Here is a 25,583-nt window from a genome sequence, read left to right as displayed (position 1 = left end):
TAAATTTGAATATAGTCGAAACAACGATAAATAATTTTAAAAATAATATTGTAACTCAGTTTTGCCGAGATCTCAATTACAATATTGTTTTGTTTTCAACAACGGAGAATTTACTACAATTTCCTTCAATACAGCTCATTTGAATTAGATTGTATAACACCTGAGAAAGTAATGTGATTTATTGAAGCAATCGTCCTACAAAAGAACAATTTATTTTAATACAATATTACCTGTAGTTATTCTCTTAAGTACTTAAAGAAATTACTTTTATCTTGAATGGGTCACAGTAATGTAAAAATGGGATGCTGAGAACGTGAAAACCTCTATCGAGAGGTACCCGGTTAAATCCCGGACGCTCCCTCATTGTTTTGTAAACTAGTGTTGAAATGAGGCAAGATGAAATGTCTCGTCTCGTCTCGTGTCTCGAAAATGCAAACACAGTTTTTCAATTTGTTTAAAAATGTATTAACTCGGAACAAATTGTTTGGCTTCGAAAATGTATTCAATCGTTTATTATTTGAAATGAGGACTATTCTACAAAGAACAGGGAATACCTCAAGTTATTTTATTTTTAATGCTTCTTACAAATAGCTTTCATTTCCATTTTTCAATCGATTCAAGTTTAATTATTTTGTGATAGGCTTCAGATTCAAATACATTAAAGCATTAATCGAGATTAGTGTTTCAGAAAATTTTATTTCGGGGACTGATGGGGATATCTATGTAAAAGTTCTGTTATAGAAGTACAAGTTCTCCTAATGACAATTTTATCAATAACTAAAAACCGTTTCATGGTCTTTCTCGTTCCGAACAAAGACAGAAACGTGTCAGCCATTTTTCGGTTATGAGTTTTGAAAGGATGCTAGTTTGACAATAAAATTTAGTTTTTATTATTATTATTATTGTTTTATGATATTCGAATCTAAGCCATTTTTGAAATCGGAAAGTCACATAGGCATCCGTATTTGCTGAAGTGGCGCCAGAGGTTCTGAAAAAAGGATTTCAGAATAAGTGGGGAAGGCTTGCCTTTTGCCTGTACCGACGGTATTGACAAATATTCCTGTCGTAGTAATTAATTACTGATTCAGTCGAAACTAAGCAGTCGTTGTTGGAAGATTGTAGTCGTGTTGGGTGTTGTGCTCTGTTAACCAAACCAAGCTTGGTTAAAAGTTGTAATTTTAACCACTTGGCATAACAATTCTTTTTTGTGGCCTCAGCCGCTCTAGTGTTGCCACGAGACGAGACAGAACCATTCGTGACGAGACAAGCACATCTTTTCGAGAGAAGACACGAGACGAGACAAGACAACCTGAAGTCTCGTCTCGGCGCAACACTATTGTAGGCCGAGTGGAAGAAAAGGCACAAACCTTAACTCAGTCTTTAATGAATTGAAATCGCAATTGAAATGGTTGAATCCTAAATTGAAAGTGTATGTAGGCCATATAGTTAAGGAATATTCAGAGCTCCTTTGACATAAATGGTTTTCATTCTTAGAATTTCATAGTAAAATTTTATCTAATCAATGGTAATACTACTTTTATTTTTTTTTATCACGTATGAAAAAATCACATCCTCCCCCATTATGGCTATTATAGCCAAGATTTTTTTTAAACCATTGTCATGGATTCCAAGTTCATGATCAATATCAATTTAAAATAGGTCTACTTGAGAAAATATCCCACATTTTCTGTGCTTGAGGAAAACGTAGTTGGGGAAATACTACTGAGTACTATCTGAAAAACACCAATAAGTAAGAGATGGAATAAATACAGTGTTTACATAAATATTTTGTTACAATTAGAATTTGCTGAATAAAGTATCTTATCTTACCGTGACACTGAAACTGGAAAAAAACTGTGGATTGGAAAGAAAATTATATAATACATCTGCCTTTTTAAGAGTTCTCTCTCATCCATTTCAAAGTACAGTTGGTTCTTATGTTGTATATAGAACGCAATACACTTTTTTTCTTTTTGTAAGTGAAGGTTAAATTTGTTTAAGGATATTGATCCAACCTTACAGCATTCGCATTCATAACAACGGGATCTTCCCGATTTTGCTTCTGCTTGGAAGGTCTCGTTGATTGCTGCGTTGGAGCACATTTTGAAAAATGCGCTCACCAATCAGAATGTAGGTGAACAGAACTGTGTTTCCAGGCCACCAGGCCAGCCAACTGCGCTGCAAATAGCAACATAATAAGCTTTATCTTTAGCGTTTGTTTACTACGTAATTCAGTAAAAAAAAAAAAAAAAAAAATCACAATCCTATTCCTAATAAAAACTTGAAATTCGGTATGCTTGTACGTTTTCGTTAGCGTTACCTAAGTAAATCACTAAAAATAAAAATTTCCAACTTAGAGTGGTTTTATGGGGAACTGAAAAATCTTCTCAATGTTATTTATATGGACACCTTTTACACCCCAAAATTATTGGGCAGTTCTTGCAGGGCTACTATGAATAAATTTGATATGATTGTAGTTTCTCGGGACAAACCGACAGGAAAATTGCCAAAAGTGAATATTTTTAAGTTTTAGGGGTCTAGAGGGGCGAAGAATGGACCTTTTATGGACCTATAATCTCATATATTATGTACTTGGAATTGGAATAAAAACTTGAAATTCGTGTTCGTACGTTTTTGTTAGCGTTAACTAAGGAAATTTGATAAAAAAAAAAAAACTGTAGAGAGCTTTTATGAGGAACTGAAAAATCTTTCTCATGTTATTTATATGGGACATCTACACATTAAAATGTTTAGGCACTTCTGGCAGGATTAGAATAATAAAATTTGACATGATTGTAGCCTTCAGGTACTAACCCACAGGAAAATTGCAAAAAGTGAATATTTTAGTTTTTAATGGGTTTAAAGAGAGAATGAAGAAATTCTCATGTTATTTAAATGAACGTTTTCTTGGGATGCAAAATCTTATCTTTTAGATAGTAAAATACGAAAAGAAGCTTTAAAATTGGTAGAATTGAGAGTTTAAGAGATGCGATACCGTAGGCCGAGCAAACGGGGGAGTCTGGGGACGGAGGCCCGAGCTAGCCAAAGGCTAGTTACAATATAAAACGATGTTTATTGAAGTACGCCTTACACTATTACTTTTTATGTGCTGGAAAGTAATTTTGACCATAATTTTCGAACTTTATGAAGAAAATTTGGTCTAGTACATTTCGTAAAAGTGGCCTATAGTTTAAAAACAAATTAAAATCCCGAACTTTTACTTTTAATTTTAAAATGGGTGAAATAAAAGGTCACTAGTACAACATGGATCAATTTCCTTACATAAGATTAGTGGTATCCGGACTGGGCTCTATGAAAAGCCCAGATCTGAAAAATTAAGTATACTATTCGGGATGATAAAAATAATGAGATGTAATTATTCATGCGTCCTCTTTCTAGATCGAGGACCGCCGTTGCTCAGTGGTAGAGCGTTCACCTCTGGTGCATTGGGTCCTTGGTTCGATCCCAGCTTGCACCAAGTGAACTTTGTAGTAGACAAACACCGTGCGCGTGGTTTTTCTCGGGGTTCTCCTGTTTCCTTCCACTTTCTTCATTCCACCATTTTCCTTCGTTTCACATCATCACCGTTTCCTTTAGTCTAGCCGGCATAACCGTTGGACGTAAAACTTAAAGATTTCATTTTCTAAATCGAATCTGAATCATATGCTCCGAAGACTCTTATAATAGAACACCAACGAGAAGGACATGAATTTGATTAATTCGGTGTTTATTTATTTATTTATTTTCTTTCAGAAGACAACAGACAACAGGTAATTCTACCCAATTACAGTGTTGATATCAGAGTTACATAGAATAGCTGGTAATACATTTCCGAAATCTATACTGACTTATACCGTGTATGTATATCCAGAACATTTTTACATTTCTTGTACCCTGCACTCATCTTCCACATTGGAGACTGTTTTATTGCATTTGTTCGAGATTTCTTACAATGAATGAAACTTCTATTGCCCACAGGAAAGTTTCCATTGGGTACCCTGAGATAAAGGTAGAGATCAAATCCTTACTATTTAATTTGTTATTTAACATTTTGTACAAGAAAATCTAATCATTTAACACTCTTCTGTGATTGAGAGACATTGTGTTTAAATTTTCATTAAGCGATGTACTATTATCGTATCTGGGGAAGATGCCTGTTTTCTTGTATATCAGAAGTCGCAGATTTTTTTTTAACTCTTTCTATTCTAATAAGGTCTTTCTTTGTGTGGGGTTCCATTTAATGGATGCGTATCCTAATTTTGATCTAACAAATGAAAAATATAATTTCAGTGATGGTCGTTTCGCATTTTCTACATAAATGTAGACCCCTACATTTCTTCTACAAAAAATATTTCATTTTTCCATCATGATTTTATTTTATCAAAGTTGTAAATAAAATGTCATATAAAAACCCCCGTGGTTTGTTGGTACATTTTTGAACAAAAAATTTCTTTATTGAAAATCAATATTAATCAAATACTTATAGACCATTATTATCTATGATCTTTTGCCATTTTTCGGGTAGCTTCATAATTCCATCGCTGTAGAACTTTTGTGGTTTATCGTCGAAAAACATGGCCAAGTGATTTCCAGCGGCGCTTCGGTCGGCGAATTTCTTTTAGCATCAAGACAGTTTTGCAGAGACCGAAACAAATGGTAGACAGACGATGCAACGCCCAGGCTATACAGTGAATGAATCAAAACTTCCCAACCAAGTTCCGTCAATTTGTTCAGCATCATCAAAAATGTGTGTGGTCGCGAATTGTCATGATGGAACACAACTCCCTTTCTGTTGGCCAATTCTGGTCGCTCTTTTTGGATTGCTTCTTTCAAACGGCTGATTTGTGCATAGTACAGGACCGAATTGATGGTTTCGTCAGGTTGCAACAGTTCATAATGAACAATTCCTTTTCAATCTGACCAAGCACTCAACATAACCTTGTTTGCCCACAATCCAAACTTTGAAGTCGTTTATGGAGGGTAATCATGACAATTCTACCCTCTGGGTCTCTGCAAAACTCTCTTGATGGTAGAAAAGTGGCCGACCGAAGCGCTGATGAAATCACTTGGCCATGTTTTTCGACGATAAACCACAGAAGTTCTACAGCGATGGAATTATGAAGCTACCCGAAAAATGGCAAAAGATCATAGGTAATGATGGTCAATATGTACTTGATTAAAATTGATTTTCAATAAAGAAATTTTTTGTTCGAAAATGTACCAAAAAACCGTGGAGAATTTTTATTCTACGCTACACTTTCTATAGTTCTATAGTTTTCTATAGCGTATATTTTTTCTACTCGGCAATATGAACTCAATTTTTAGGAAAGGCAACTTTTATCTTGGTAATACTGTCGGGAACACTGGTTTTAAACTGATAAAGAGAAGGTAAATATATAATCTAGTGTAAAGTAATTACGCCATAAAACGAGCTTACATATATCACAGACTAATGCAAACTAATCCTGACAACAATCTAGTCTGCAGCCAAGTCCTTTATCCGAGAGATAATAATCAGATGTTTCATGAAGCATGAAGCCAGTTGAATTGTGCAATTAATACAATATTGTATCTTTTCGAATAACCATATTCACAAATTAAAAGAAGATGCAATGAAGACAAAGGAAATAATTTTGATCATATTTCATAACTAAATATTTTAATAATAACTTACGCGAAACATGATTTAATTTGAGAAATGAAAGAGAAAAATGGTATTGTGGACTGTATCTTTTATTTTTATCGTAATAATAAAGGACCAACCAATCAGTTTGTCACGCAAATCCTAACAACAAACAAATGTCACGCTAATAATGTCGCTACCTGCGTCATCGCTTGCCTCCCTATGCTTATAGCATGAGTGTTTCGGTCCACCCCTAAATTTTGGAATTGAAAATAAAATAAAATTTGGTAAATATTGTATAGGTCTGGGGTACATACATAGTAGTTCTGTAAACTTCGGGCATATTGTCCCTTTCAGTGGGTTAAAAAATGCTAACAAAATTTGAAACGGAGACGCTATGATCCACTTACTAATTTGAAACTGTATTATAGCTTAATGTAAATTGAATGTTAGGTTTTGGATGTATTTAATATATAATTGTTGATCACAGGTTCATAGTACGTACCATCTTGTTCTCTTGTATGGGAATAAAATTTTCAAAATAATATTTTGGAAATGATGCTTTAAGATTCATTTGAACTAAATTACAAATATACATTGAATATAGTGATGATATAGATTAGCGATGCAAAAAAGCCGGCTTTTTTGAGTCGATGGTTTTTTGCACATAAAAAGCCGGATTTTTTGGGGAAAAAACGAGAATTTTGGAAATTTTGGCTTTTTTCATTTTCATGATTTTTCTATTTGAATGGCTTTGCTATAGTATACTCTAAAGTAAAATAAGATTTCATGACCTAAATACCATATTTCGCTCTGGAATTCATCATCATGATGGATGGAGCACATGTTTTATGAATTAAAGTAAACATACAGTACGTAGTATTTGAGGGCAATTGCAGAGAATATTTAACTTTATTTTAACTTCTGAGTTATCGACATTTTTTTCTTCTCTACGTCATTTCTTTTTCAGTCATCCGTGTTCCATTTCTTAAAGATTACCAGGCCTACTCTAGCTCCTAGCACATAAGTTAAACTTATGTTTTTCAATATATCCATCAGAACGTACGTTTGTCAGTATATCTGTCAGAGCGTACTTCCACGTTTTTGTTATACTGTAGCTGTGCAGTGATTTAGCAATAATCTTACGGATACAACCTTGAATACAGTTTTATAGAAACAATCAGTAGCGGATTCAGAAAAGTATTTTGAGAGATGTTTCTCTGCTTAATGTTTGTTTTTTCTGAAATTTCCTAATTTATATTTGGGAGGAGCTTGAAGTTTATGAGTATAGCCATAACTGATATTTCGTTTTGTTTGTATTCAGCAATAATCTTCTGGATACAACCTTGAAGACCATTTTATACTCATAATCAGTGACGGATTTAGAAAAGTATTTTGGGAGGGTTTTTCCATATTAATGTTTAGTTTTTCTAAAAATACCTAATTTTTATTTGAGGAGAGCTTGAAGTTTATGAGTAAAGGCATAACAAATATTTCGATCGTTTTAGAAATTCCGTAATTTCGGGATACAGGTTTCAATCTGTAAGACGTCCCCGCCCTAATCCCCTTCGCAAATCAGTCACTGCTGGTAATTAGTAATAACAACGATTTAAAAACGATAAAGGAAGTCGGTCAGGATTCACAGTACACGCACTATCTCTACATTCACAGATGGAATTTAAAAAAAAGAACTATTGTCAAAATGCTCGAATTCGGGATTGAATCCCGGACTTCCCGATAGAAGTACAAAACCTAACCACTCACTCATGGTTGTTGTGCAGTTGTGCTTAACTTAAATATATTCTCGCTATATATGGCATACTTTCCCAGAGCTTAGCTTTGCTCTGCTCTGAAGCGCCACTAGAGCATAGTGACGAGTTTTGCAATCTCCTATCCCACTATCCTGGTCACTGAAGCTTGGCATCTGTGTGTATCGGTTGAGAGACTAATCTAGCCCAACTCATCAGATACCTACGCAGGTTGATAGCCTCTTTGGCCCACCTAGACCACTATCCAAACGGGTGGTCTTCTTCAAACCTGTAACCTAGACGACCTTCGCTATGGCTTCTGGACAAGGTACTGGTCATACTGGACTACCTCCTGTTGTTGCTCAGGGACCTTCTCTGACGGCGGCAAAGATCGACAAACGAAAAGCCCGCCAAGAGTCAGAGCCTAGCAGTCCAACGGCTCACTCTACGACAGCTGCTACCTTTTCTGCTGCTCTTCAGATGACACCTCCAACCAAACGGCATCATACACTGAGTGAGTCATCGTCAGGATCAAGCAATATGGATATAGAGATTCACGGGAAGTCATCATCTAAACCAGTAGTCCATTCATTTCTTCTTACAAACTACGATGCCAAGTACCATGATTTAAAGCAGATTTACTTACGTCTACTGAAGTATGTGCCACGATCGGATGTCAAACAGCTAATACCTACCAAGAACGGTATTATCATCCGATCGACAGATCCTAACATGGCAACCACTCTCCGTAACACCTACTCGTTCGAGATCTTTGGCACCTCGGCAAACCTCCAAAAGCTTTCATCCAACCAGGCTAAGCAGCCTCCACCTCCTCGCAAGCCTCCAGCTCTCTCTGTTGTAATACGAGGAGTAGATCCCCAGTTCACGGATGCCGAGGTCGCTGATGAACTTAAGCTGGAGGGTCATTCAATCCTGAAATGCCTTCGCATAAAGAATGCCTCCGGACCCACTTATATGGTCCGAGTACTCACAAACAGTCAAGAGACCGTGGATGACCTTCTTAGCAATGGTGCCTACATATACCTGAAAAGACATCGGGTGGAACCGTCTCACTCACCTCCGCCTCTTCCTGTCCGTTGTGAGCGATGTCAAGCCTATAACTCCCATCACACTAACGACTGCAGGAACCCTTTCAAATGCGGGTACTGTGCAGGTCCCCATTCCACCAAGTCTTGTCCCAATCTCAGTAATCCACCGCAATGCTCGACCTGCCCGGATCAGCATCCTACATACAGCTATAAATGTAAGGCCAAACCAGCTGCAGAGATGCTAAAACCCGAGCTCACTGTACCTATCCGCATTCATAACATAGATTCTACTACTCCTCCTCCTAGCTCTGCACAACAACCCATCACCATCGATAAATTTTTGTCATTTCTCACTGTAACCTTGCAGAACATACATCCATTTCTTCGTCAACATATCTTCCAACAAGTACAACTCGCTGCTAAATCTATTCTGCATGTCAACTTCACTGGCACTTACTCCAACAACTATGCTCATTTTCATTCTACAGTCTATGAATCTGCAGTCTAAGTTCTCTCCCCATCTCTTCTCATTATTTTTCATTATGGCAGTGCATTTTCTCTTTCTGAATATTCGATCTCTACAAAAAAACAAGCCTTTGTTTGAGCAGCTACTTCTGGAAGAACACGTTCATTGTTTTCTTCTCAACGAAACGTTTCTCACTCCTAAAATCTTATGCAAACTCTCACCCTATCACATTCTTCGACACGATAATACCATTCCCACCCGCCGTGCTAACGGTGGCGTAGCTATTTGTTTTCCTCACTCTATTTCACATAGAGTACACGCTACTGGTGATACATCTCTGCCTGAACATCTTATCGCCACTATATATTTCAAACAATGCTACGTCACTGTTGCTACCATCTATATAAGACCAGGCCATCCTATTCCTCTAAGTTTCTTTCAATATATTTCTGACAATTTTCGGACCTACATCATAATGGCCGACATAAATTACCATAGCCGCTCCGATACTCAAAAACGCACCTTTTGCCATTATATTCAGACTCAAACGACGGGATTTATTCATCCCCTTCCTAAACCAACTCGACCGGCTTCGAATACAACTCCCGATATAGTCATTACATCACCCAATATTCTCTCCAAGCTCACTCTTTCTGTGCTTGATCCCCTTGGGAGCGATCATATCCCAATTAAAGCTACTCTTCAAAATCTCGGTACACCTCAACCCGCTCCGCCTACAACTCCCCGCACAGTGGCTCGTTTCGACCGTGCCCGTTGGCCTAACTATAGGGAATACCTTTCCAACAGGTTAACACCTTTATCCGTTCCAACTTCAGAGTCTGAACTATACGACACTATTGATGAGATTACTGATAGTATTCATCAGGCGTCCTTGCAGTATATCCCTCAGACTACAATTGATCCCTATAGGCCAAAACTACCGCCACAATACTTACCTTTAATACGTCGTTCCCGCCAACTTTATCGAAATTTCACTCGCACGGGCAATCTGGAATCGCTTCGTCAACATCGTCAATACCAAAGGGCAGTTCATAATTATCTCGTGGCATACAAGACCAGAAGCTGGATAAAAACCTGCAATACCCTCTCTGATACAGCACATCCAACTAAGTACTGGAAACGCTTTCATCAGCTCACCGGTAACACCACTCGCCCTTCATACCCACTCATTCTCAATGATACGCCATTACACTCTGACGTGGACAAAGCCAATGCCTTCGCTGACCAACTTCAAGGTGTCTTCACGCCTCTTGGACCTGCCCTCTCAGCTCGCACTCATCCTACTGACCGGCTCAATCTCAACTCACCATCACTCCAACCTCATGTTGATCATCTTCTCCCCGACAATTCACCCTTGACAGCTCCTATTACCGTCACCGAAATTACTACCACCGTCGCTCGTAGACGCACCACCGCTCCCGGGCTAGATTCTATTACGTATCGTCATATCAAAGAAGGGCCATATATCCTCCATTATCTTCTGTCTCTCATCTTCACGTTCATCCTCCGTACTGGTTTCATCCCCAACGACTGGAAAACATCTAAAACTTTAATGTTTCTGAAACCGAACAAACCAGCTTCATCTGTGTCTTCTTATCGCCCAATTCAACTCACCCTTGTTTTCAGTAAGATACTCGAACGGATACTTGTCTCTCGTCTACACACCCATCTCGCTGATCACAACCTAATTCCCTTTCATCAAGCCGGATTCCGTCCGAATTACAGTATTAATGATCAACTACTCCGCCTGACCACGTACATCACTGCCCAGTTTAATCAATCTAAGCCTTCCTGTCTTGTCCTTTTCGATTTAGAAAAGGCTTTCGATAAAGTTTGGCATCTTGGCCTTCTCTATAAACTATTTTCTTTTCGACTGCCAATGTGTTATATTCGCTTCATTTACCATTTTCTCTCAAGTCGCCTCACCTACGTTTCCATTAATAATGCTCACTCTCACCCTGTATTTATCCATTCTGGTGTTCCTCAAGGCTCTGCTCTGTCTCCGCTTCTTTACTTACTCTATGTAGCTGACTTCCCTACTCTCCATCCAAATGTCAGCCTTTTTCAATATGCGGATGATACGGCTTTTCTGGCAACGGCAAATACCATTCAACGCATCAACCACATTCTTCAAACTGCCATCGATGCTTTCCTTCAGTGGTGTGATACGTGGCGCCTCAAGCTTAACGCCAATAAAACTCAAGCCATTATCTTTCTACCACCAGGCAAACGCAGTCGGGTCCATCGCAATCCCTCAAACCTCAGTATTGAGATTGCAGGTACACCACTTGCTGCTAGTCCCACAGTCACGTACCTGGGCATCATCTTCGATTCACATCTGAAATGGACTGCTCATCTGAAAAGTCTTGCTCTAAAAGCGACCAACCGACTAAACTTACTTCGACGCCTAACTGGGACTACCTGGGGACTGAAACCTAAAATCCTACTTAATACCTACAAGGCATTTTTACGTCCTGTTTTGACTTATGGCTTTACAGCCTGGCTTTCCGCACCCGAGGCATACTACCGCCGACTCCAAATTCTTGAGCGCCACGCCCTACGCCTTGCCTTCCGAATTAAATTACCCAGCCCTACCCGGGACTTATATGACAAAACACCTTTTCCACACATTCTCTATCACCTAGAAGACCTCAGACTCAGGTACATTACGAAGCGATTCCAGACTCACCATCCATTGCTCTTTGATGCTATGCACCACGAAGCCACTCTCCGAAAACCATCAATAATTCTCCGGCATTCTCCACTCTCTCTGCTGTTTACTCTGTTCCACTACGTTCTCCCACCAAATAGTCCAGACTTTCAACTTCTTGAAGACTTCCTCATTCCACTCCCCCCACCACACATCATTCCATCTCATGTTGCACAGTGACTTCCCCGCACTAACAGGGCTCCCTTCGTCCCCATTACGTCCAGAGCAGCCCCTGGACAGAAGATAACACTCATTCGTCTCTCTAACCCTCGTCTATGTATTGTGTTGTGATGTCAAGTGCACCTCATTGTTTCATTTTCATTTTCACCGATGCTCTACTCTCTCCACTCTCATATTGAATTGCTCGCCAGTGTACATTTCCTTTTCCAGACCTGATGATTATGGTTAACGGCCATAATGTCCTCTAATGATAATGAAGTTCAAATATAATAAAGTTAATAAAATCTCCTTTGCCTGACAAAAATAGCCTCACACCTAAAGTTCCTGTCAACTCCGCATCCCAAATAAAGGGCGTAACCCTTTGGGTGGGTGCTAGCTGCGGCTAGCAAAAAAAAAAACTATATATGGCTTATGGAATCCGAAGGTTCAATGTTGCGTTCTCAAAAGCTCTCCACTGACATCTATCCTTAGCCAACTGGATCAAGTTTTTACTTTCTATTCCTATTTCTGCGAGGTCCATCTTACTGCCCTCCCATCTGCGCCTAGGTCTTCCTAATGCACGTTTTCCGATTGGATTTCCAGTTAAAACTTTGAAAGCGTTCCTACCTTCTTTCATTCTGGTTACATGATCTACCCACCTGAGCCTCCTAGACTTGATGACCGTAACGATGTTTAGTAAACCGTATAAATTATGCAGTTCTTCGTTATGGAGTTTCCCCATTCCCGTTCCTCTTGTATCCGAATATTCGTCTCAGGATATTATTTTCAAATACTTTCAGTCTGCGTTTTTCCCTCATCGCAAACGACCATGTTTCACAACCATACAGAACAACAGGCATGATTATCGTTTTATATATTTTAAGCTTTAAATTCCTCGACAGAATTCGCGACGACAAAATATTTTGAACTGAATAATAACACGAATTTCCTTATTTCAGTCGACATTTAATTTCTTTGTGCATATGATTTTGGTCTGTTAATATTGATCCTAGATATTTGAAAGTATCCACTTTATCGAAAGTATTATTTGATATTTTAGCGCATCCTCAATTTGCCGTATTACAATCCCGGTGATTTCCATGTATTTAGTTTTCTCTGCATTTACTTCTAAGCCCATGTCCCTGCAAGCGTTTAGTAAGGCCTATGCATTTCTTTCTATTGTTCTCCCATCATCCCCTATTAAATTTACATCATCAGCATACGCCATAGCCTGGTGAATACCATTCAGCGCTAGGGCCTGGTTGCTATCTTTAATTTTCCTTATAGCGTGCTCCGGAACAATGCTGAATAATAATGGCGATAGCGCATCTCCTTGTTTCAAATCATTCTCGACGTTGAAGCTCATGGACAAGAATTTTTCTACTCGGACTTTACTCTGGGATTCATTTCAACACATTTTAGTTAATCTAACTAGCTTTTTCGGTATTCCGAATTTTGTAAGAATTGTACAATACTTCCCTCCTATCCGAGTCGTAAACCTTCTTAAAATCAATAAACAGCTGATGTACTGGGTAATATATTCCCATTTCTTTTCAAGTATTTATCGAATAGTAAATATCTGGTCGATAGTCTATCGATTCCCTAAATCCACATTGATAATTTCCAATAATTTCATCTGCGTATGGAATCAATCTTGTTAATATAATGTTAAGAGAAATGCCTCGCTAATTATTACAGTAAGTTTTGTCGCCTTTCTTGTTAATTCAAACAGTGATTGATTCTTTCCACTCTTCTTAAATGTATTCCATAGTTTTTTTTTTTAAAACAAAAAAGTTGAATTCCTGTTGTTAAAAATTCAGAAACCTTCAGGACTGGGTAAACTGTTATGGTGGTTATAAGCCTAGGAAACCACACGATAAGATGAACAGTATATTACGCATATGATCCATGAACAGAAAATTCGGTACTTGTCCGATTCTAAACAAGCTTAAGGAGCAGTCAGTGCATTATAGAATTCGAAAGTTTACCGATTTTGCAGATCCGAAGCACCTAATAGGTGTAACACATTATTACGTATGTGATCAATGATGAAAAATTTGTTCGAAATATCCATACAATGTATATGAAAGTTAAAACTTAAAAGTTTCAAGAATGTGCAGAACCATCCGAAACCAAGCTCTTGATGTGCAGCCTGTAAGATTATCATATAAATGTATTTCTCTCATGTTTAATTTTATTTTGCTTTTAAAAAGAGGGTGTGTGGTATTTTGAAGTAAAAATACTACATACAATTTTGCTAGTTATTTGTGTATCATTTTTTAAAAAATAAAAGTACTTACTTTTGTGTATAAGAGGTTAAAAAATGTTTACATCTGTTGGTTAATTCTTAGGAACTCATAATGTAAATTTGTTAAGAATTTAAAAAAAAAAATCTTTTCGAAATGCATGGTTTATTTTAGGTTTTATATTATTACTAGAGCAATCCAAAAACATAAAAAGCATAATAGCAATTTAGACATATGGTCGGTACCTTGAACATTGTTGTGGTTATTTAAGGGTCCATAAGAAACTAATTTTAAAAGCATTATAAAGCATAATTTTAAAAAAATAAAGCATAAAGCATAATTTAAAATATATAGCACAATTCTTGGAAAATACTGTTTAACTGCAAGTTTAACATAGGCCTACTATATTATTTTTAAAACCAAATTTTTAAAACCAAAACCATTAAAAAAAACTTGTCTTTATTTTTCTATTCCACATTTTAGGTGTTGTTGGTGACATTATTATTGTAATATTACCACTATGACGTTAAGGTTGACACCCTTGTGAAAGGCAACCAGTAGAGGAGCTGTGTATAGCGGGTTGACGGACATTCCAGGCGCTTTCCTTCATTCTGAATGTCAAAACCTATTTCAAGCTGGCAACTTCGAAGGTTTGTAGACCCACAATGAGGCATACTCGGATGTGGAATTATAATATATATATATATATATATATATATATATATATATATATATATATATATATATATATATATATATATATATATATATATATATATATATATATATATATATATATATATATATATATATATATTTGCATTTAGTATCATGTAACACATATCCAAGTTGGCCACAAACTCAGTCCAACGTTCTATATATTAAAATACTACATTTATATATTTTTCTATAGCAATTCATACCCTTTGAGAGTCTTCCTGTCCTTTATTTGTATTCGTAAAGGGATTTGCACAGATATAGTGAGAAGTGGGACGGAGATTCAAGCTCATATTAGAACTGTGCATTGTGTAAATAGCACAGGTTCAGCTAGTATATATAAAATTGCTAGAGAAAAGTAGTATGATACTCTATCTACTAGAAGAGAAATCCACGGGCCAATTTTATTGTACAAATTAGCAATGGATCAACGGAAAAGCAGACAATTTTCAAATTACTGAAATTCAATGTGAACAAAAATAGGGTACATACTATGCAAAAATAGATTTGCTTTTGCACTTGCTTTGTTTTTTTCTTAGTACTTGTTGTTTTGATTAATCGTACTACTTATCCACGAATCCTAAAACCGCCGGTGAATGTCCCAAAATTTAGGCACCACGTTAGGAAGATATTACTTTGAATTCGTCTTATGACTTAACCTCTATGAGGTACTACCTAGAATCTTCTTTGGTGCAACAAAACGGCAATCTCCCACATTTGGAGATGGGCATAACTTCGGGTGGGGAACATGGCGTCGAATAATGGTTGCGTGGCCATTTCAGTGCACACTATGGCGAAGTAGGGAAAACCCCATGCTTCTGTTGTTGAATAGTTTTTTTTAAAGGACAGCTGGTAACAATGCATGTATTTTGCATCTACTTCGCATCAATGATGGAGATCACCACTTGGGGGATGATGTTTTGTTAGCAATACGCTGATTTAAATTAACATTCTGTGCATTTTCTAGGAATAATAATAGGAAAAATAACTGAAATATTTACTTTGGTTTTAAATGTATTAGCTTCCCAAATAGGGGCATTTTTTCTATCACTTCCTATGCTGTTGTTGAATTCATGACCGTGCGTACACTGCAAACACATGCTCTCCTACAGCATCCTCTCCCCTCCCTGAATGCAACATATGCATCACATGGTGCCATAATTAATGTATTATTAAGAAACTGTTTTCTGCGAATGTTGGAAAAAATGTTATAGTTTCATAAATCTGTTCAAAAGTTATCAATAAATTATCCATTGATAGACATGTTTAACATGTATATCTTTACTGTAACATCTGTTGAATCATGTAGCCATCAACTCCACGTGAATTCACGCAGTGTTCTTTGTCACGATTGTGCTATAAAAGAATACACAGCCCCGCCATTTGCACATCCATATATTGTTATAATTACTTGAGCAACAGCAGCAAGGCTGCTCATCACTTATCGATGACCGCAAGCAGATTATTCATACCGATTTGTAATTGTTACCATTCTTGCAATTTTGTATTCGTATTTAAATCAGTGAGTAAACTGAAAGAAACAGATAAGAATAATAAATTAGTTTTCATTCAAAATTTTCTATTTTATCTAGTTAATAGTGTAGGCCAACTAACAAGAAATTAATAGGTTATAACCATTTGCACCTTAATATAGGCCTATATGTTATCGCAACTCAGTTGAACAAACCTTTAAAAAGAGTTAAATGAAAGCAATTAGAATTTTAAATTACCCACAATTTCAACCTATAGCATACAGCGAGCTTGTATAGAAAAACTAATATCCATAATCCAAGTACTATCCGTTAACCTATATCTATCATCCAATTACTGGCCGTTAACTAATATCTATCAATCAAATACTAATCGTTAATACATATATATCATCTGAACACTAACCCTTAACCCATATTTATCATTCAAAAACTATCCGTTAACCCAGGTTTACTATCCAAATATTATCAGTTAACCCATACCTATTATCCAAATACTAACCGTTAAGTCATATATATTATCCAAATACTATCCGTTAACCCATATCTTTCATCCAAACACTATCCGTTAACCCATATGTATCATCCAAATGTTATCCGTTAACTCATATCTATCATTCAAATACTATCCGTTAACCCATGTCTATCGTCCTAATATTAACGTTTAACACATATGTCATTCGAATATTACCCGTTAACCCAATCTATAATCCAAATACTGTCCATTAACCTATATCTATCATCATAAATAATATTTGTTAGCCCATTCTATCATTCAGTCTATCCGTTAACTCATATCTATAATTTATATACTATCCGCTAATTTCTATCTATCATTCAAAGACTATCCGTTAACTCATATCTATCATTCAAAGACTATTCATTAACCCATATATATCATTCAAAGACTATCCATTAACCCATGTCTATCATCCAAATACTGATCGTTAAAACATATCTATCATCCAAACACTATCCGTTAACCCATATCTATCATCCAAATTCAGACTTTTACACATCTATCATCCAAATATTAACCGTTAACGCATATCCAAATACTGACCGTTAACATATATCTATCACCCAAACAATATCCGTTAAGCCATATCTACCATTCAAATACTCACCGTTAGCATATATCTATCATCCAAACACTAAATGTTAACCCTTATCTATTATCCAAATACTGACTGTTAACACATATCTACAGTATCATTCAAATGCTAACCGTTACTCACAGCTATCATCCAAATTCTATCCATTAACCCATATCTATAATCCAAATGCTATCCATTAATTCATCCTTATAATCCAAATATTGTCCATTAACCCATATATATAATCCAAATACTATCCATTAACCCATATCTATCATCCACATACTATCCGTTAACCCATCCCTATAATCCAAATACTATCCATTAACCCATATCTATAATCCAAATGCTATCCATTAATTCATCCTTATAATCCAAATGCTGTCCATTAACCCATATCTATAATGCAAATACTATCCATTAACCCATATCTACCATCCAAATACTATCCGTTAACCCATTCCTATAATCCAAATACTATCCATTAACCCATATCAATAATCCAAATGCTATCCATTAATTCATCCTTATAATCCAAATACTGTCCATTAACCCATATATATAATCCAAATACTATCCATTAACCCATATCTATCATCCACATACTATCTGTTAACCCATCCCTATAATCCAAATACTATCCATTAACCCATATCTATAATCCAAATGCTATCCATTAACCCATCCCTATAATCCAAATACTATTTATTAACCCATCCCTATAATCCAAATACTATCCATTAATCCATTCTATTATCCAAATACTAACCGTTAACCCTTATATACCATCCTTATACTTTCCGTTAACTCATATCAATCATCCATTTAGTTTCTGTTAATTCATACGTATTATCCAAATACTAACCGTTAACACATATTTATCATCCAAATACTATCTGTTAACCTTATCTATCATCCAAATACGTGTGCGCCCGAAGAAAATTTTGTAGAGGGGGCATCTCCTTGGTTGATATATTGCGTTTCGCATTTTTTATTTGTATTAAGAAAATCTGAAATATACATTATACAGTTTCGTGAGCCAGGAGGGCCCAGGCCCCACTCTACCCCTCCCCTTCGGGCGCTCATGTCCAAATTCTATTTGTTAACCTAAATTTATCATCCAAATGCTATCCAGTAACTCATATATATCATCTAAATAATATACTATCTTCGCACTTACCTATAAAAAAGTTTTAAAGCTGCCTAGACTATCATTTCTTTAATGTACTTTTTTAAAAGAAAGAAATCGTTTTACGGGGAAAATGAAAACACACAAGGTAAAAAGTGGCAGAAAAACAAAACTTCCGGGAAACCATAAGACCTGATAATCATAGATTCGACCCACGTGTACTTTTATAGGGAATTAAACCAAGACCTTCAGTGCCGAAGACGACACTGTTAATCATTCAGCCAGAGAGAAACTACAAGGTTATTTTGAAGATGACAGGAACCTCTATCTGATGAAATTAACTCTCAAGAATGATTAAGCAAGATTTTTGATGAATAACTTTTCAAGGTTTGTTGAACAGACAGATAACAAAATAAATCCACTTTTAATCGTGGCTAAGCGTGTACTTTTGACAGATACATGATTCACAATAAGCATACAAGATTTGTTCATTCAGAAAATAAAAATAATTTCCTCTAAAGAGTGTATGAACTGAATTGCTTGACGAAATCATTGACGCAACAAATGTTTCCATTAGCCATAATGTTTCCGGGAACCTTGAGAGGTCTTCTGTGTACAGTATACCTGTTTTCGTGTGTTGTATTTTATGTTCATTTTCCTTGTTTAACAGCGCAACAGAATGAAGCATTCTGATCTCAGTCTACTACGCATAATAGGGTAAAACTATTGTATAATGCCTGCTCTGATGCTGCTTACGAGAATTGAATTCAACCTATTTTTCGTGTGCTTCGGTTTTAACGGCTTCGCTTACAATGTTTCCAGTCTGCAAGCTTTCTTAACAGTTTATATGAAATCTTTGAGTTTTACGTCCCACGATTATGTGCCGGTTAGTCCAAAGGAGACGATGATGATGAGAAATGAATGCAATGGTGGAGTGAAGAAAGTGGGAGGAAACGGGAGAACCCCGAGAAAACCCACGAGCACGGTATTTGTCCACCACAAAGTCCACACGGCGCAGCTGGGATCGAACCAGGGACCCCAAGCACCGGAGGTGAACGCTCTACCACTGAGCCACCGCGCCCCCTCTTACTAGTTTAATCATCATTATTATCATCATAGGTATTCTGCCATTATTGGCAGGTCACTTGTAACGGATAAGCTTCCATGCTCCAAAGCCATCAGCTAACCTCTTGATCTTCACGTACGATTTTTCTGTTCGATATCATCCATTAATTGAAGTCTCCTTCGCTTTCTCCCTTTCTTTTCCGCCACCACACCCTCTAGCACGTTCTTAATGATACAGTTTCTTCTTAGGCAATGTCCCAAACAATTTCTCTTGCTCTTCTTAATAATGTCAAAAATTGTTCTTTTCTCCCCCCCCCTAACCACCATTTCGTTTCTCGCTCTACCCAGATAATTCTCTCCATTCTTCTCCACACCCACATTTTAGAGGCTTCCAGTCTCTTTTCATCATTTTCGCGTAATGTCCATCTTTCTGGACCATACAGTACAATACTCCATATGAAACAGTTTATTAGTGTTTTTCCCTCTCAATAACATGTATATATTTTTTCAAAACGAGACAGCACTTCTACATGAAACTTTTCGAGACGAGATAGTAATAAATCTTATTTTTGTAAGTAACACTGCCTACAAGAATTAGGGTACGTGCAGAACCTTCTTAACTTTTTTTTTTTTTTTTTTTTTTTTAAATGTCGCAATGTAATTCGAAGACGAATCCTATGTCTTATTAACCCGTCATTAACCGCCCGTCAATGAAATTTGATTTTTAAAAAATACATAGTCTGGGATAAGCAATATTTTAAGGGTGAATTTGGTGCAAGCACCTCATCCCACTATCACTACAGGGGCCCCAAGATAGCTAAACATATTTTCCTGGGTTTCCATAACTTTATGAATCGTGAGGCATGTATATGGTATTCGAAAGCCTGACCCCCCCCTCCCCCCGTTCTAAAGACACTGATGAACAAACCACGAGTCTAAGGTAAATCGTTTACACGAATTGCTTACACCAGATATAAAAATGAAGGCTGCGCAAAAAAAGGTGCGCGTTATATTTTTATCCTTAGAAATTCTCTCTGTATATACCTTTTCCAAGTATAAATTTTAAGTCAGGCCAAGTATTTGACAGGCGTGTCAGTTTAAAGAAATTTGGGGGCTAGCCTTATAATATGTTTTAATGGCAAGCCTAGCGCAAGCTTGCGATAGAGGAACTAGCAAGTTTGCTGTGATCTTGGTTGGGTCTGCAGCTATTATGAATGCAAGGTTGTGCAAGTGTACAGACTTTGCCTCGAAAGCTTAAGGAAGGCCATTAAAAGCCTTGGATGCTATTAAGGAGTTAGCATTTGGATCGAGCCAGTTTTCACCATATCACTTTTATTAAAACGCATATCCTACAAGGGGAAGGAAGAGAGGGTCTATCCTATCTCACGTGCACTTCATGTTCGGAAGATGAAATTTTATATATAACTTAATTATTTTAAATTAATGGCTATCTGCTCCAGCGTTTTAGAAAATCCCGTTTCTGACAGTGAGGAGGGGAGAGGGAGATGTTATTCTCAATATATAAAAATAACACCTATGTTGTCTGTTTCATCATCACGGGAAAACGGATGAACCGTTTGGAATGCATGAGCGTAGACTAGAGCCGAGAATTTTAGCTTGTATACTTTCACCAAACCGCATAGGCTCTCTCCTAAGATGGGAGAGATTCAAAATTTGATAAAAACGTGTATCTCAGGAGCCTTCAAGTTAGATAGAACTCGATATATGAAATCCTTACTGTGGTTTTCCGTAGTGTAGTCGCTAACGCTCTTGCCTTTTGTGCGAACAGTCCCGGGTTCGATTCCCTGTAAGGACACTCCGTCGAAAAGGTGTAACAGCTTTTACAGGTAAACCATCCTGATTGAGATTTTCCCTGAATTTTCCTCATTCACACCAGGTAAATGCCAGGATAATGCCTAACATAATTATCCCAGGCTACTTCCCCATTTCTTTCTCACTCTTCAGTTCCCCGGGCAGTGTGATCGTTGAGGAACGTCATACGTCATATGTGTGACGGGCTAACATGGCCATAAATACCGAAAACTCATAAATCTAATTTCTAATTCCTAATCGTAATGAAATTCTTATTGGAAATCAGTTAAAAAGTATACCAGAGCTTTCGAAAATTCTGCCTCTAAAAGGAGGAGCGTTTCTGTACTATCTTAATTTCCTTATTTTTGGTATTCATATAATGACGAAAATGAGGACAACTGTTAAACCGTTTAAAATGATTTTTTTTTCGATCGACCTGGGTATTAATCACTAACTCTACACTTGAATTGAAATGCGTATTCTAAGGGAGTGTGGGGGGGGCCTTGGTTCGATCCCAGCTTAGAGATAATGAAATAAATTTTTTTGAGTTTTACGCCCCACGCTTATGCCGGTTAGGCTAAAGGAGACGGTGATGCTGAGAAATGAGTGAAATGGTGCAATAAAAAGAATGACAGGAAGCGGGTGAATCCCGAGAAAACCCACGCACACGGTGTTTGTCCACCACAAAGTTCACTTGGGTAAAACTTAGAGATTTCATTTTATTTTCAATAATAATAATAATAATAATAATAATAATAATAATAATAATAATAATAATAATAATAATAATAATATTTAAATAATAATAATAAAAACGAGGAGTATATCTGTTGTACAACGCCATGCAAAATTTCTGCAGTTTGCAAAATGCTAGCATATTCTACATAAATATATTTTTACTTTGGTTGTGTGTGGATTAAGATGCTTAAAAACAAATACGTACTAAAATTATCATAATTATCTTAATTTCTTTCCTCCAATTATCGTAATGTGAATTCCGAGTATTATTGTGAGAGTTGACTCATGTGTAGGGAGAACAAGAATGCACTGCTACTGACTGTGAGTGGCTTGTGTGAGAAATACCTTGGGAAAAACATAACATAAATAACAGGAAATTCCGATTTCGTTTTTAGTCTAATATTACATAGTAAAAGAATTTTTTTAAAAAATAATGTTCCACAATTAGGCTAAGAGGCCTAATCAGTGCGAAATTAAAATACCGCTCTTTTTACAGTAATTATGTGATATCATCAAATAGATAAGAGAACAATTGCGTCCTAGACAATATTATTTAACATGAGATACCGTTATCAGGACTTACTTAGGATCTGCTTTTGATTTCCAGTCTTTTAAAAATCGGCATTTATTATCGCTTTTCTAAACGGCTAAAAACGGAAAGCTACTAGGTGACTCGTGATAACAGAACCTCATGCAAAATAGTGTCGTCTAGCGCGCTCTTGTTCCACATTTCCAATATATTTTATCTATTTGAAGATACTGTATTACATAATTACTGTAAAATTGGCGGTATTTTAATTTCGCTGGGGTGGGGCCTGTTGCCAAGTGAACGATGAGGGGAAAAATGTGGAATGAGAATGTGAGAGAAAACCCAGAAACAATGTTGTCCACCAGAAGTCCCGGGAATCGAACCAGGGACCCCACGCACTAGAGGTAAGCGCTCTACCAGTTTTTTTTTTTAAGTTAACTGGTTTATCGAACGTGCCTCAGTACCTTGATTACTTAATTGCTACGTTTTTACTTCACTTTACTCGTGTCTTCCAGTAACCAATAACGACAAGGACACGAACCCAAAAATATCCAGGACAGTTAATATTCCAAAGGCTCTCCCACTGGGAATCGAACTCGGAACCACATACACGTACACTAGATCAGCCGGGAAGACACCACCGTGCTAGGGAACTAGACAATGAAAGGAGCCGCATGGCTTACCAGTTAAAGAAAGAAATGTTTTTTTTTTAAAAATTAAATCAAGTACAATTGATTTAAGTCGAAATTATCGATTTAAATTTTTAAAAATCAACAAAATAGTTTTTGTGAAAAAAAAAATGATTTTTCAATGCCGCCTGTAAGCTAAAGAAGATAGATGCTATAAGCCAGATGTGATCAACATTATTAGGATTAAGAGCTACTTATCATTTCCGAAAACGCTGGGGGTCTATTTACCTGTTCACTAGAATGCTATAGGCAATAATAAAACAATTACAATAACCGATGCAGACATTATGGCACAAATTAACACTACGGGTACGGGCTACTTTTCACGACTTGCTGGTCGATTAGTAGTACGCGGACCACGCCTTGACCACTCTTTGCTATAAATAAACTTGAATGAGAGTCCCTCTCAATAGGGTTAGTTAAGGGAACATTTGAAGATATCGCTTAACTATAACAGGCAAATTGGTAGGCAAGTATGATGGCTCAGTGGTAGAGAGTTCACTTCAAGTGCGAGGGATCTTCGGTTCACTTCCCAGTTATGTGAGTTTGTGGTTTACATTGTATACGTGAGTTTTATAGCGGTTCTTCCGTTTCCTTTCTCATTCTTATTGCACCAACCTTTCCATAAACATTCACTTTAATTAATCATCTGCCTCCTGTAGCCCTAAGGGCTTATAACTGTAGGACAATGTCAACTCAATACTTCATTTCAATACGCAAATGCAGGAATGATACCTTTATCAAATTGCCTATAGTGCTTCCTTCTAGCACTTGTTCAGAAGCAGTGTTTTCTATGAGGTATACTTTCGGAGGGACACAGCCCCTGGAGTTCTCCAACCGCTCCCGGAACTATGATAAATTACATTGCAATTCACTCTTGTGGAGAGTACGGTCTTTAGTAAATAGGGTCCCAGTACACCCCACTGACTTTTGTCTTCCCTTCCCACACATTTTCTTGAAGAAAGAGAAAAGCCTATTATAAAGCCTATTCAGAAGGAACCATAATGACTTCCTAACACTAAAATTTACGCCTCCTAATGAGTAGATCTCTTGTTAAGTTGATTTTCAGTTTAACGCCTCGTTCCGCAGCAAAGCTATATGAGAAGTGGACCTACTTATTAACGTGGAATCCGAACCACAGGAGCTCCCGCCGGGAATCGAACTCGGGTCTAACACGCTAAAGGCGCGTACGCTAACCGTTTAGCCACGAAGGAAATCTTTGGTGTTTGGTACAAAAGGTCTCAAGTTCAATTTCCAATGGAGACATTGAATGCTTTATATAGCCAGTTTATCAAATAAGCAAACTATGTCAAAATAAATTCCGTTACAAAAAAATAATAATAAATAAATAAATAAAAATAAATATAGTGCTAATCTAATTTTCACCTATTTATGAATGTGAAATATACGGTACTTACCATTGCTGTAAAATTCATCATGTTCATAAAAGTAGCCGTGACATTCCATTTAAAAAGAGTGTACCACAAGGTTCCTTGGAAATTATCACCAGCGTTAAGCACAATTGCATTTGGGACTCTTTCACGAAGCTCTTTAAGTTTGCTGAAAATTCGTGCAATTCCACCAAAACACTTGCCTGCTGCAGCATCACTATCAGAACAAACTCCGGAATTGACATTTGTTTCCAGAAATCTGGCGTGGAAATCGTTCAGATGAATAATTGTGAGATTAAAGTCCGCCAATGACAGTGGAGCGAGGGCCAACATGCATACCAACAGTTGCAGAATAAACATTGTTGTTGACGAGAGGTGAGTCGCAAAGCTTTGAAGCAAATCACAAACAGCGCGCACGGAATCAACTACTTTCACGTTTCCCAAGTGTTGGCGGACGATTCATTCAGTACTAAGCATGAGTGGTAAGTGAGATGGTCTTTTTCAGTACAGTAAATTTCCCCCCTGAAAGTTCTAAGTAGGCCCCGCAATGAGTGTAAAATGTTAGTTCTTCGAGATAAGAAGAAGAAGAAAAAAAAAGAAACTTTGTGAACGTCATTAAGTTACTACGGCAGGTAGGGAAACAATTCAATGACACAACACTGCCTTATTATTATTATTAGAGACCGGATGTTTAGGCACTAAAAACCTGGAAAATAGGCAGGCAAATAGGCACTAAAAATTTAAAAAATAGGCACTAATGTAACTCGAAATAATGAAGATAAATACTCAATACCATTAAAAAATACATTCAAGTCATAAATAATGCTCAAAGAATATAGAAACATACTTCTTTGTCAATATCTTCTTTTATTGCATATATAAAAACGAAGCTTGCTATGCATTC

The 25,583-nt window shown here is 36.9% G+C and overlaps 1 protein-coding gene across 1 annotated transcript in view; it reads right to left on the bottom strand.

Annotated features, from left to right (window-relative positions):
• LOC145663170 (apyrase-like) overlaps positions 1-25,138 on the bottom strand; it is an 89,146-nt gene extending 64,008 nt beyond the window's left edge. The window contains exon 1 of the mRNA XM_081729499.1: positions 24,707-25,138. Coding sequence (XP_081585625.1) covers positions 24,707-25,039 — 333 coding nt within the window. The 5' untranslated portion in view covers positions 25,040-25,138. The remainder of the gene's footprint in view (positions 1-24,706) is intronic.
• Between the last annotated feature and the right edge of the window lie 445 nt (positions 25,139-25,583).

This window comes from Thermobia domestica, chromosome 10 (assembly GCF_964235325.1).
Source record: "Thermobia domestica chromosome 10, izTheDome1.hap1.1, whole genome shotgun sequence".
Lineage (NCBI taxonomy): Eukaryota > Metazoa > Arthropoda > Insecta > Zygentoma > Lepismatidae > Thermobia > Thermobia domestica.
The sequence above is the reverse complement of the archived record's forward strand: the minus strand, read 5'-3'. Positions and strand labels throughout refer to the sequence as shown.